General features: G+C 45.0%; 1 protein-coding gene across 1 annotated transcript; it reads right to left on the reverse strand.

Moving 5' to 3' along the window:
* Positions 1–767: 767 nt before the first annotated feature.
* Positions 768–6,687, reverse strand: LOC116991583 (UDP-glucuronosyltransferase 2C1-like). Its single transcript, XM_033050297.1, has 2 exons — positions 6,564–6,687; positions 768–2,407 (listed from the first exon to the last, which is right to left on the reverse strand). The coding sequence occupies exon 2, from the start codon at positions 2,379–2,381 to the stop codon at positions 768–770; it is 1,614 nt and encodes a 537-aa protein (XP_032906188.1). The 5' UTR covers positions 2,382–2,407; positions 6,564–6,687.
* Between the last annotated feature and the right edge of the window lie 7,771 nt (positions 6,688–14,458).

Consider the following 14,458-nt stretch of genomic DNA (forward strand, 5'->3'; position numbering starts at 1 on the left):
ATTTTTGTACATATGAAGGCAATATAGATGGCCTGGGCATACTGTAAATGTAGATGGGTCGGTGAGTAAGTTTGCTGACGACACTAAAATTGGAGGAGTTGTAAACTGTGAGGAAGGCTGTCAGAAGATACAGTGGGATATAGAACAACTGCAGAAATGGATGGAGTTTACCTGAGCAAGTGTGAGGTATTGCACTTTGGGAGGTTGAATGTAAGGAGAGAGTGTACAATTAACAGCAAGACCTTTAGCAGCATTGACATGCAGAGGAATCTCGGAGTCCAAGTTCATAGCAGCACAAGTGGATGGGGTGGTAAAGAAGGTATATGGTATGCTTTAATTGTGAGGGGCATTGAATGTAAGAGTCAGTAACTCATGATGCAGCTCTATAGGACTTTGAAGTTTGTAAAGGCTCCTATAAGCTCATCAGACATAATAAATGAAGCTGATTGCATCTTATTTGATTTACCTTCTGTGGAATTGTTGCAAATTTGGTTCAGTAATCACTTGGTATTTGTAAATGATACCCTTCTGTCTTGGCTGCCATCTGACACACACATGATTGATTAACAATCACAATTTTTTTCCTGTGCCTATCAAAAAACAAATGCAATACTTTCACTGATCTGTGACTCAATTTTCATAAGATGTTTTGCAATATTGTGAATAATTTGGAAAGAAGCATCAAATACAGGTATAACTTCCTTTTGTTAATTTGAAAGAACTTCAAAGGCTATCCCAAGAACAAAATATACGAAGGGAAAAAAATCTTACTCCGTCTTTTGCTTTTTCCTGCAAACAATACGACAAAGTTTCATCAGTGTTCCAACCACCAGCACAGTGAGCAGGAGTAACACAGACAACAGAAAGATCATCACATCTACACAATAGTAAGCGTACCAGGGGAGTCGGTGGGATTCTGAGCGCAAATGCCCCGCTCCTTTGTGTCGGTCAACGTACTCAACCCAGAAAACGGCTCTCTCCATTGGCGACTCTGGCTGGTCCCGATGGAGAGCAGAGAGTCTCTTCATGTTGTCCCCATAATATGTGCCGTTTATCACCTCGTTGAGTGCCTGCAACAGATCTGTGGAGTGCGTCGTTGCAACATTGATCACTTTTGCTGCTCCTCGGGATTCAAGTCTGACTACATTATCAAACTGGTCAAAGAGCAGAGGCATGCCGATCACTGGCACCCCATGGTAGATGGCTTCATAAATCCCATTGGTGCCTCCGTGTGAAACAAAGGCTCGTGTGTTGGGGTGACCCAGCAGGTCGTTCTGAGGGATCCATTTTGCCAGCAGTGTATTATTCCCTATATTGGGAGGGGTCTCACCATCATATCTCCAGATAACTTTCTGGGGGATTTGAGATAAAGCTTCTGCTATTTTCATTATAATCTCCATTGGTAAAGAGTGGACAAAGGTCCCCAATGACATTACAACAAGTCCATGTTTCCCTGAGCTTTGGACAAACTCCTCAAACTCTGCTGCCAGAGGCCGTGCTGGTTTACACTGGAAGCCTCCGATGTACACAATGTTTGGCATGGTGGGTCTTGGGAATTCAAACACAAAATCCACCCTCATCAGCCACACATCAGCTCTGAGGAGAATCGACTTGATGTCCGTGTCTGGTCCCAGATACCGATGGCAGATTTCATTATGAAGTGGATGTATTAAAAATTCAGAAATCAAGTGTTGAAAGAGACTGTGAATGACATTTTCTGTTCTTTGGAGAAAATCCATTTTGTCTGTGAGAAGTGAGCCAGGAAATGGGATGTAGGAAAGTGGTGACGGGGCAGTGAGAAAATGGGCTTCCCCTGTCATCTGCCATCGAACATTGTACACCAGCGGCACTTTTAAATAATACGCAAGCATTGGCCCAGTACCAAATAGAGGATCTGTGAGTATTAGGTCAAAGTTTGCATTTTCAAATTGATTCAACAAGGTTTTGTTTTCAAAAATCGCAATGTTGAAATTTTGATGTAGTCTATGGAATTTGTACAGAAACATAACCATTAGATTTTGTAACATTATGTTGCCCCATAGTGTGTGACCATTTTGTAACCTGTCAAGTGACATTAGCACAATTCTTTCCATCACTTCTTTCCTTGAAGGTGCTTCAATGTTTTCTTGTGCTTGAACTATGATGGTTTGATACAGATCGGGTCTCTCTTTGATGTACCAGTTTGCGGAGTAACAAAGCACAGTCATGTTGTGGCCACGAAGGTTCAGCTCTTCCATTAGAATTTTCATATTGATCCAGTGACTTCCATCAACAGGCACGACCAATATTCTAGCTGCTTCGGTAATTGGACAAGACAGGGCGAAGATGATACCGAGAACAAATGTGACCTTTGATTTGTTTTTCCATCCAAGACCACCCATGTTGAGGAAAGATGATCACACTGATCCTGTGGTAGAATTGACTAGAAATGTTGGTAAGTGACAAACATTGGCAAAAGGAGAATAAAGACACAATGTGCTGGAGTGCCTTAGAGAGGTAACTCATCACTTCAGGGATAGATTCAATGTTCAGAAGTTCTCGTGGCAGAATTAGGCCATTCAGCATATCAAGTCTACTCTGCCATTCTATCATTGCTAATCTATCTTTCCCTCTCAACACCATTCTCCTGCCGTCGCCCCATAACCTCTTGACTCCCGAATCATTAACTGTTCCCGTTTGCCAGCGATGGTGCCTGACCCACTGAGTTAGTTCGCCACCGGTTTCTGCCCACATCCCGAAGAATTGCGGATTTGTAGTTTAATTGGCGTCTATATTGCCTCTAGTGTGTAGAGAGTGGATGGGAAATTGTGATAATACAGAACTGAGACCAATTCTGAAGTATGGTGTACAATTTTGGTCGCCCAATTATAGGAAGGATGTCAACAAAATAGAGAGAGTACAGAGGAGATTTACTAGAACGTTGCCTGGGTTTCAGCAACTAAGTTACAGAGAAAGGTTGAATAAGTTAGGTCTTTATTCTCTGGAGCGCAGAAGGTTAAGGGGGGACTTGATAGAGGTCTTTAAAATGATGAGAGGGATAGACAGAGTTGATGTGGACCAGCTTTTCCCTTTGAGAATAGGGAAGATTCAAACAAGAGGACATGACTTCAGAATTAAGGGACAGAAGTTTAGGGGTAACATGAGGGGGAACTTCTTTACTCAGAGAGTGTGTGGGATGAGCTTCCAGTGGAAGTGGTGGAGGCAGGTTCGATTTTATCATTTAAAAATAAATTGGATAGGTATATGGATGGGAAAGGAATGGAGGGTTATGGTCTGAGTGCAGGTAGATGGGACTAGGGGAAAATAATTGTTCGGCACGGACTTGTAGGGCCAAGTTGGCCTGTTTCCGTGCTGTAATTGTTATATAGTTATATGGTTATATAACTAGCGTGAATGAGTGATCGATGGTCTGGGTGGACTCAGTGGGCCAAATGGACTATTTCCGTGCTGTATCTCAAAGGTGTAGTCTAGATAATTGTGGGGGTTAGTGGGTTTGTTCTCGACATCAGTGGATAATTTGTCCCCTCGTGGTGAGGTTGATGATATGAAAGAGTTTGGCATGGGTGGAGCAGGCAGCTCTGATGCTGTCCGATGCTGTAGTCAATGTGGAGAAACAGTGGGGGGGGGGGGGGTTGTTGAAGAGCTGGTGAGGTGCGTCGGATGTAAGTCAGAAGGGACTGGACAACGGGTGGGACAAGGTAGTTTAGTTTAGTTTGGAGATACAGCACAGAAACAGGCCCACCGGCCCACAGAATCCGCGCCGACCAGCTATCCCCACACACTAACACTATCCCACACACATTAGGAACAATTACAAGTTTACCAAGCCAATTAACCTTCAAATCTGTACGTCTTTGGAATGTGGAAGGAAACCGGAGCACCCAGAGAAAGCCACTGGCTTACCACCAGGTGGCGCCAACAATGGCTGCCTCGCCAACAGACTGTCTGTCCTTTCCTTTTGTTGTATGTTTTGTATGTGTTAAATGAATGTTTTAGTGTTCTTTAAGTTGTTTCATGTGGGGGAGTGGGGGGGACTTTTTCTAATCTCACCACAACGGAAAAGCATTTTTTTCCATATCGCATCTCTGCGGCCTAACATCGAGGAGTTGGTGGCCTTTGCTGGAGTCCGACCATCGTGGAGCTTGTGGTCTCTGGTTAGAGACCGATTTCGGGAGCTCCAAGCCGCAAGAGCTTGGACCGCCCTGACTGCGGATGGTTCGACTGCCCCGACCGTGGGAGAATAAAGAGTAAGGAGATTGGACTTCATTGCCTTCCATAACAGTGAGGAATCCGCTGTGGTGGATGTTTATGTTAACTTTTATGTAGTTGTGTGTCTTGTTGCTTTTGTTTTTGTATGGCTGTATAGTAATTCGAATTTCACTGTACCTTCATTGGTATACGTGATAATAAATTGAATTTGAAAACCCACGCAGGTCACGGGGAGAACGTCAGTGTGGGGGGGGGGGGGGGAAGCTTTCTGGAGCGCTAGTATGGGTGTTGTGGGTTGAAGGGACTGGTTTCCAGAGGTCTAGTATGGACATTGTCAGCCAAATGGGGTGGCAGCTCAGTCGGCTCGGCTGGTGGACTGGCAGTTGACTCACGGCTATTCCTTGAAATTCCATTTAAAGCAGGGTGCAAGGCCACCAAATTCAAATGCAGTTTCCTACAATTTCAAGCAGGGTGCAGGGCCACCATATTCAAGTGCAGTTTCATACCACTTCAAGCAGGGTGCAAGGCTACTAAATTCAGGTGCAGTTTCCTTCCACTTCAAGCAGGGTGCAAGGCCACCGAATTCAAGTGCAGTTTCATTCCATTTCATGCAGGGTGCAAGGCCACTACATTCAAATGCAATTTCATACCATTTCAAGCAGGATGAAACCACCATAAAGCCACACAAAACACCACATAAACACCACACTCACAGATCAGTAGACATTCAGTTGATTTACAGATCAGACAGAGTTGTGATCTCTCCTTCCCCCATCTTGCAGAGACTGAGCCACACCCACACTTCCGGGTTTTATAATCCTTCCCCTCCCACTGGAAGGGGCGTGGACATCATGGTGTGATTGACAGGAGAGAGATTCTCAACATTTTTTGAACACTAATAACACTTTTATTTTTCATTGATGGGAAGGATCCTCTGCACCTGATGAGCGGGAGGGGGACTGAGTTTTATATAAAATCAATATACAGTGCAAACAGTAAGTTGGCAAGTTTAGACTTTAAATCATTTCCCATTTCAAACCAACCACCACCAACCATTTGCTGTGCTTTATTTCGAACCAACCACCACCAACCATTTGCTGTGCTTTATTTCAAACCAACCACATTATCATTTTCAAACTACATTAAGGGCACTCAAGGTCAGTAAAACCAAACTCAGTTTAGTAGACATGTGTTCAGTGTTATTCACAGCTCAGACTGAGACGTGACCCTCTCGATTCCCCCATCTTACAGAGACTGAGGCACTCAACACCTCCGGGTTTTATAGTCCCTCTGGAAGGGGCGTGGCCTTCAGGAGAGAGACACAACTTTTTTTAAACACTAATAACTTTTATTTTTAAGCTCTTGTCCTGCACAGCGAGGGGGACTCTGAGTAAGATGGCCAAAAATCACCGCCCTAAGTGGCAGCGTTTTTTTCTAAAATTAATATACAGAACAACAGGAAGTGGTCAAGATCAGACTTTTACTAATATAGATTAATTAGAGATATGTCAAAAAGTAACGATGGAAGAGTAGGTTTGAAAATGAGACATTAAAGGGGACGGATATCAAGGAACAGGTTGTATGGGATTCAGGAACTATAATAATGAAGTCTGTGCTTGAGACGGGAATCATGGCCAATGCGTAGGTGTGAGAGCTGGGCTGGCGCCTGGCCTCAGCACGGAAGGATGAAATGGTTAAGTGATTAATGCTAGTTTACAACAGCATTAACTTTGTCAGCGGACATCGGGATTGTTAAAACAGCTCTCATTCTTCATCAGAGATCAAGGGAACATTGCGACAAACGCAAGTGTGTATGCGAAGCCCACAACAAAACATGGGATAGACACAAAAAGCTGGAGTATCTCAGCGGGCCAGGCAAGATCTCTGGAGAGAAGGATCGGGTCGAGACACTTCTTCATACAAAACATGGGCTTCAGTTTAAAGCAAGTAAAAGCAAAAACAGTCAAATGAGCCGGGAATGGGATAATGGATTTGGAATATTGAATATTGAGCGAAATCTGGGGAGTAGAAATGTGTGTGTATGGAGGATACAAAATACATGTGTTTTGATAATATCGAGTATGAAAACCATTGGTGATGAACCGAGATGCGAGAGAAAAAATGATAAATAGAAATCATGCATTGAAACAATACAGAGATGGGGAATTTAGAAGTGTTTTCAACTTATATACTCATCGATTAATTCGATGTAATTTGAATGTAAGGAAGATGTGACTGCGGTGGGACTTGGACTCTCGGACACTGCGGCCGCTTCCCATCCCCACAAGAAAACAAAACACCGGCCCCCTAACACCTTGCTCACTTGCCCGCGAGTAACACAGGAAAATACTTACGGACAAATACAACACCAAAGCACCCGCTCCCAAACTGTATTTTAAAATAACCGCAAGTATGAAAGTTCATTTGGTAAATACAATCGCGATGGAAGTTTCCTTTCCAATGTCGCTTAAATTTCAATCGAAATGATGAACGATTTTCAGTTGATGGGACAAAGTCTAAGAAGAGCTTTGGTTGGGTAATGTTTGCTTTGATGCGTTTATTTTACATTCCGAGCTGCATAACATGTTTGGTTGGTCTTTTTTTTTTGGCAAGAATAAATTTAGTTTACATGTTGCCTCGGAGTCAACACAAAGTTCAACCTCCTGACTCTGTTACCCTAGACTTCCAGGAATACAAACTGATCAAGTGATTTTTACTTTTCCGTAATAAAAATATTAATGAACCAGATGGATTTTATAACAATCCAGAGATTGCATGGGCTTTGCATTTAAACGTTGCTTGGCAGAAGAGAGTAGTGGTGGATGCCTTTTTGTTTTGACCGGGGCACTATGACCAGTGTTGTTCCACAGGTATCAGTGCTGGGACCTTTGCTGTTTGTGAATATATAAATGATTTGAATAAATAAATTATTTGAGTTTATAAATGATTTGGTGGGTTGATTAGTAAGTTTGCAGACAAGACAAACATTGGGCAGTTTACAAACCCAGCAGTATGAGTATTTTAGTTTAGTTTAGAGGTACCGTGCGGAAACAGGTCCTTCGGTCCATTGAGTTCGCGCAACCAGCGATCCGTCCACATTAACACTATCCTACACACAAAGGGCAACTGCCAATTTTCACCCAAGCCAATTAGCTTCCAAACCTGTACATTTTGGAATGTAGGAGGAAACTGAGAGAAATCCCATGCGGTCACAAGGAGAACGTACACACTCCACACAGACAGCACCCGTAGTCAGTATCAAACCCAAGTCTGGCGCTGTAGGGCAGCAACTCTACCGCTGCGCCACCGTGCCGCCCTCTATTAATATTAATTTATCTAATCTGAATGGATATTTTTAAGGTGGAGAATGGCAGATTCTTGATTATTACGGGTGTCAGGGGATTTGGGGAGAAGGCAGGTGAAAGGGGTTGTGAGGGGAAAATAGACCAGTCATGATTGAATGGCACAGTATTTCAATGGGCCGAAGGGCTGAATTCTGCTCCGATAACTTCAGAACTGTAAGGTATTCTCGTCCGAGGTAAGGCTTCGTTGTGACTAGCACAAAAGACAGGTCCACACCGGGTTTGTGTTCCAGAGCAAGAGCATGTTTAATCTGCAATCATTGCGTTTTATCTTGAAGGTCACTTGACCTCAGTCACGAGGCTCATGCACGAGTTTCTGTTACATTGATTGCAAAGACATCACAGACATCACATCTCCCTCTTTACTTTTCAGATGTTACAGGCACTTGTATTTACATTATATACATATTACATTTATTACATAACGTTGTATATATATATTACATTTATTACATAACGTAGCAAGAAATCACATCTCCCTCTTTTCACTTTGTTTATCATCTTTTTTACAGATACATCTCCCCCTTTTCACTTTGTTTATCATCATTCTTCAGATCATACATCTCCCCCTTTTCACTTTGTTTATCAATTTCCCTGGTGTCCACTTAATTTTACACTCTAGCAGAGGGCCTCTCTCAACTGCCTTCAGCTGCGACTGGGAGACTGGCTCCCACCTCTCGTCTAGCTAGGCTTCTGGGGACTTCTTCTGGCATCTAGGAGACGGGCTCCTCTGGCCATTTCCCACCCCTGGAAGACTGGCTCCGCTGACTAAGTTTCTCCTACTTAAAGACCCTTCTGGGAGACTACTGCTGGATTCAGGAAGACAGGCTCCTCTCTCCAGGTTTCTCCCATCTGGGCATCTGACTTCTGATGCTCCATCCACGGCTATCCAGGGTTTTTTTACACATTGCTACACAGGGCTACAAGAGAAGAGATAATGAACTGCATGATCAAGACAAAACATTGATTGCCCCCCAATTAGTACACCCGAATCACCTGTGCAGACTGAACAGTTCCAAATGCATGTTTTTTTAACTCAAAGCACAATGGCAGTATATATCAGATAAACAAAACCCAATTGGGAGAGACCCATTTCTTACAGCATGTCATACAGCATTTCAATATAATTTCTTTTACAGCACTTCCACATGTGTCTGTGTCTTTGCTCTTCGCTTCTTCTGTTGTGACTTCATCTCTCTGCAGGTCCCGCTTCTCTGCCCACCGTTGGTTCTCGGGCTCACCTGGTTGCTGCCATACCGGTCGCTGCTTCTTCCGTCGGGGCTGCACCTCGCTCCCCTGCGTCGGGACTGCACCTCTCGTCGGGGCTGCACCTCGCTCCCCTGTGTCGGGCTGCACGTCTCTCCACCGCTGGTCACTCCAGACCTCCGATACGGGTTGCCTGCTGACCTTCCTCTTTACCTCTTTCCCCTGCGTCGGGGCTTTCACGACCGGGCTGACACTCCTTCCGGCCGGGCTCACTCTGTTTCGTCGGTCTTGTAGTGGCTCCACTGTCCTGTTTGAACCTTCCTCTTTTACTTCACTTCCATGGAGGCTTGAGGCTTGTTCTCCTCTACTTCTTTCCCTTTTTTCTTTGTTTTCTTCTGACACCATGTAAGGTATTCTCGTCCGAGGTAAGGCTTCGTTGTGACTAGCACAAAAGACAGGTCCACACTGGGTTTGTGTTCCAGAGCAAGAGCACGTTTAATCTGCAATCATTGCCTTTTATCTTGGAGGTCACTTGACCTCAGTCACGAGGCTCATGCACGAGTTTCTGTTACATTGATTGCAAAGACATCACAGACATCACAAGAACTGATTAGCACCTTTTTCTATTGTTAAATTAGTTTTCTGCCTGATTTATAGTTTAGCTCCCTGGTCAGTCAATGTATGCTGCATTCTGACAAACACCTTTCACAGTTTATTCAATGGTTATAACTCTTGTCATCTAAACTGTCCTTCTCCCTCTACTCATCGCAAATAAGTGGTGCAGCAGATAGGGTTGCTGTTGCATAGCACCGGAAACCAGGTGAGACCCTAAACTCTGGTACTATCAGTGTGTAGTTGGCACATTGACCATATGAGTTTTGATCGGATGCTCCGGTTTCCTCACACACGTCAAAGATGTGTGGGTTTGCAGGTTAATTGGCCTCTAACTTGCCCCCAAATGTGTCGGGAGTGGATGAGAAAGTGGGATAACATAGAACTAGTGTGATCGGGTGATCGATGATCAGCATGGACTAGGTGGGTTGAAGGGCCTGTTTCCATGCTGAATTTTTAAACATAGACTGTCTGGGATAAAAATGTCACATTGCTATTGTAAGTTATTGGGGCAAATCCTCCAAAATTATAGAAGAACTCGGGGATGATGACCATGGACTATTTTAAAACAGACTTGCTGGCTGCAAAGGAAAAATTCCCAATCCACAAAGGAAGACCCAGTTTCAGACCTGTCTGGGCCTGGGCATTACACAACTATGCGAATGGTGTGAACAGGAAAGGCTGAGACGGAGATAACGAGATTATTGGAAAGACAAAGGAAGGAACCGAGCCTCAGCAGACTAGCGGTAAACAGCCCAGCAGCAACACAGTCACCATCGTGGATGACCCATCCATCAGGACAATGGGAGCCCATCCAGGTGGTGGGATAACTGATCAGGCTGATCATGACATCAGCAAACCCCTTATCATCGGAAGCCTATTGTTCATGCCAGATCGAAACTGGGAATCATCGAAAGACCCTTTTGTCCAGAGGACAACCTGGGGGGTTTCAAGGGAGCAACTCGGGTATAAAAAGCAGGAGTCAAGCCAGAACTCGTTCTCTTTTCTGCTCTGCTGGACGGCTCCGGACCCTGCATCAATCTAGCTGTAAGCACCCCAGTGACCTGGTGAAGTTCCCGAAATAGGATAGAGGTGTACTTGTAAGTAAAATTGTGTAAAGTAAGTTTTACGACGTGCCCGATAATTTTCCTTCCATAGTCTTAGTTTAAAGCATAAGTTTGGCCACGTATTATGTAGTGTTGGTGAGATTCGATTTCTCATTGTTTAATAAAGCCTGTAAATTTTAGACTTGCTTTGAGTCCGTCTTGGTTTCTGTTTTCTCTCATCAGCAAGCTCTGGTCAAGTCAACCTTTTATCATATCGCACCATAATTCTGAGGTCGAGAACCCAGGGGAACCCCTTTCTCGGGCAGTTGGGCCCGAAGTGGAGTCAAGGGAACCAAAACCCCTAAAGAATGGCGACTATGGCAGGACCTCGGTGGTTTGGGATAAGTGATTTGCCAGAGGGGGTGAGAGAACGTAGCAAGATAAAGGGATAAAGGAAAAGGAGGTGGGGTAGCGTTGCTGGTTAGAGAGGAGATTAACGCAATGGAAAGGAAGGACATTAGTTTGGAGGATGTGGAATCGGTATGGGTAGAGCTGCGAAACACTAAGGGGCAGAAAACGCTGGTGGGTGTTGTGTACAGGCCACCTAACAGTAGTAGAGAAGTTGGAGATGGTATCAAACAGGAAATTAGAAATGCGTGCGACAAAGGCAAAACAGTTATAATGGGTGACTTCAATCTACATATAGATTGGGTGAATCAAATTGGCAGTGGTGCTGAGGAAGAGGATTTCTTGGTATGTATGCGGGATAGTTATCTAAATCAGCATGTAGAGGAACCAACGAGAGAGCAGGCTATTTTAGACTGGGTATTGAGTAATGAGGAAGGGTTAGTTAGCAGTCTTGTTGTACGTGCCCCCTTGGGCAAGAGTGACCATAATATGGTTGAGTTCTTCATTAGGATGGAGAGTGACATTGTTAATTCAGAAACAATGGTTCTGAACTTAAAGAAAGATAACTTTGAGGGTATGAGACGTGAATTGGCCAAGATTGACTGTCAATTAATTCTAAAAGGGTTAACGGTGGATATGCAATGGAAGACATTTAAAGACTGCATGGATGAACTACAAAAATTGTTCATCCCAGTTTGGCAAAAGAATAAATCAGGGAAGGTAGTGCATCCGTGGATAACAAGGGAAATCAGGGATAGTATCAAAGCGAAGGATGATGCGTACAAATTAGCCAGAAAAAGCAGCATACCACTGGGAGAAATTCAGAGACCAGCAGAGGAGGGCAAAGGGCTTAATTAGGAAAGGAAAAATAGAGTATGAAAGAAAACTGGCAGGGAACATAAAAACTGACTGCAAAATTTTTTATAGATATGTGAAAAGAAAGAGATTAGTTAAAACAAATGTAGGTCCCTTGCAGTCAGAAACAGGTGAGTTGATCATGGGGAACAAGGGTATGGCGGACCAATTGAATAACTACTTTGGTTCCGTCTTCACTAAGGAAGACATAAATAATCTGCCGGAAATAGCAGGGGACCGCGGGTCAAAGGAGTTGGAGCAAACGTAACCCCACTTTTTAAGAAGGGAGGGAGAGAGAAAACGGAGAATTACAAACCAGTTAGTCTAACATCGGTAGTGGGGAAACTGCTAGAGTCAGTTATTAAAGATGGGATAGCAGCACATTTGGAAAGTGGTAAAATCATTGGACAAAGTCAGCATGGATTTACGAAAGGTAAATCATGTCTGACGAATCTTATAGAATTTTTCGAGGATGTAACTAGTAGCGTGGATAGGGGAGAACCAGTGGATGTGGTGTATCTAGACTTCCAGAAGGCTTTCGACAAGGTCCCACATAAGAGATTAGTATACAAACATAAAGCACACGGCATTGGGGGTTCAGTATTGATGTGGATAGAGAACTGGCTGGCAAACAGGAAGCAAAGAGTAGGAGTAAACGGGTCCTTTTCACAATGGCGGGCAGTGACTAGTAGGGTACCGCAAGGCTCAGTGCTGGGACCCCAGCTATTTACAATATATATTAATGATCTGGATGAGGGAATTGAAGGCAATATCTCCAAGTTTGCGGATGACACTAAGCTGGGGGGCAGTGTTAGCTGTGAGGAGGATGCTAGGAGACTGCAAGGTGACTTGGATAGGCTGGGTGAGTGGGCAAATGTTTGGCAGATGCAGTATAATGTGGATAAATGTGAGGTTATCCATTTTGGTGGCAAAAACAGGAAAGCAGACTATTATCTAAATGGTGGCCGATTAGGAAAAGGGGAGATGCAGCGAGACCTGGGTGTCATGGTATACCAGTCATTGAAAGTAGGCATGCAGGTGCAGCAGGCAGTGAAGAAAGCGAATGGTATGTTAGCTTTCATAGCAAAAGGATTTGAGTATAGCAGGGAGGTTCTACTGCAGTTGTACAGGGTCTTGGTGAGACCACACCTGGAGTATTGCGTACAGTTTTGGTCTCCAAATCTGAGGAAGGACATTATTGCCATAGAGGGAGTGCAGAGAAGGTTCACCAGACTGATTCCTGGGATGTCAGGACTGTCTTATGAAGAAAGACTGGATAGACTTGGTTTATACTCTCTAGAATTTAGGAGATTGAGAGGGGATCTTATAGAAACTTACAAAATTCTTAAGGGGTTGGACAGGCTAGATGCAGGAAGATTGTTCCCGATGTTGGGGAAGTCCAGGACAAGGGGTCACAGCTGAAGGATAAGGGGGAAATCCTTTAAAACCGAGATGAGAAAAAAAAATTTCACACAGAGAGTGGTGAATCTCTGGAACTCTCTGCCACAGAGGGTAGTTGAGGCCAGTTCATTGGCTATATTTAAGAGGGTTAGATGTGGCCCTTGTGGCTAAGGGGATCAGAGGGTATGGAGAGAAGGCAGGTACGGGATACTGAGTTGGATGATCAGCCATGATCATATTGAATGGCGGTGCAGGCTCGAAGGGCCGAATGGCCTACTCCTGCAACTAATTTCTATGTTCTATGTTTCTAAGATGGAGGAGAGAATCTCCTCTTATCTGTTTAAAAAGATCAATCTCACCAAACAATGGGTGATAGCACTTTTGACAGCACAGCAGCCTTCAGAAGCTGCAGCACAATGGACGGAAAGCAAAGGGTATAATAAAGGGCAGGAAAAAGGCAGTTTGGCTAGCGTGCCTATCACAGCAGGTAGCCAAAATGGAGAGACAGGTAGATAGTCTGGAAGAGCAACTGAGAGAAGCTAGGGCCAGCGCTGAGGAAAGCGCTAGAGATGGGGAAGGGCTATATGAGGAACTCAGTGAAACCAGGCAGTGTATCTTGCAGGCTAGGGAGTCCCACAGAAATGCCCAGGAATTCCTCCAATGCCAGGTGGTAGAGGCAAAGGAGAGGGAACAGAACGCCCAGGTACTCCTGGCTCAGAGTACACAGAAGTACAGGGAGCTGGAGGGAAAGTTCCAAGATATCCAAGCAGCATACAGGGTGGCCCGTAGCGAGCTAGTGGATTGTGATCACGGTCCTTGCCAGGCAAGGATAGCGCAGCTGGAGGAGACTCTGTCCAAGACTAGGGGACGGGTCCCCCTGGTTGGACCAGGGGGGCCCCCAGGGGCATAGGGCTTCCCTCAGCAGATGATTCCCCAGGGGCAAAGGGAAATAGACCGCCTCCTGAGGCGCCGGGAATAGGTCCGGGTCGGCAGTTGGTGTTCGGGTTGTCCGGGGAGGGACAGGCCCAAGGAGGCGCGAGAGAGCACCCTCAGTTAGTGGCATCTGCGCCATGTGTAGCACACCACGAGGTGGTGGGGTTACCGATCATGGTGGGAGAGCCGGGGGTAAAGGGGCAACAGCCCCGGGTAGGGCAGATGTGCCCGGTACGGCAAAGGAAATATGGTCGCCCGGTAGGGCAGGCAGATAGGGGGCCCATAGAGAGTGATATCAGGTTCCCAGGTTAACCAGGGCGGGAGACCCGTCATTGCATTTTATGGAGGTGCAGCAGGCAGCCGACATAAACGATTGCGATGAGGTAGAATGGGTAAAGCTACTACTGATGACCCTGGATTCCTACC

This window comes from Amblyraja radiata, chromosome 34 (assembly GCF_010909765.2).
Source record: "Amblyraja radiata isolate CabotCenter1 chromosome 34, sAmbRad1.1.pri, whole genome shotgun sequence".
Taxonomy (NCBI): Eukaryota; Metazoa; Chordata; class Chondrichthyes; order Rajiformes; family Rajidae; genus Amblyraja; species Amblyraja radiata.

What these genes read in the sequence shown, in the direction of transcription:
- LOC116991583 (XM_033050297.1), bottom strand. Translation starts at nt 2,381, where the DNA reads ATGGGTGGTCTTGGATGGAAAAACAAATCAAAGGTCACATTTGTTCTC.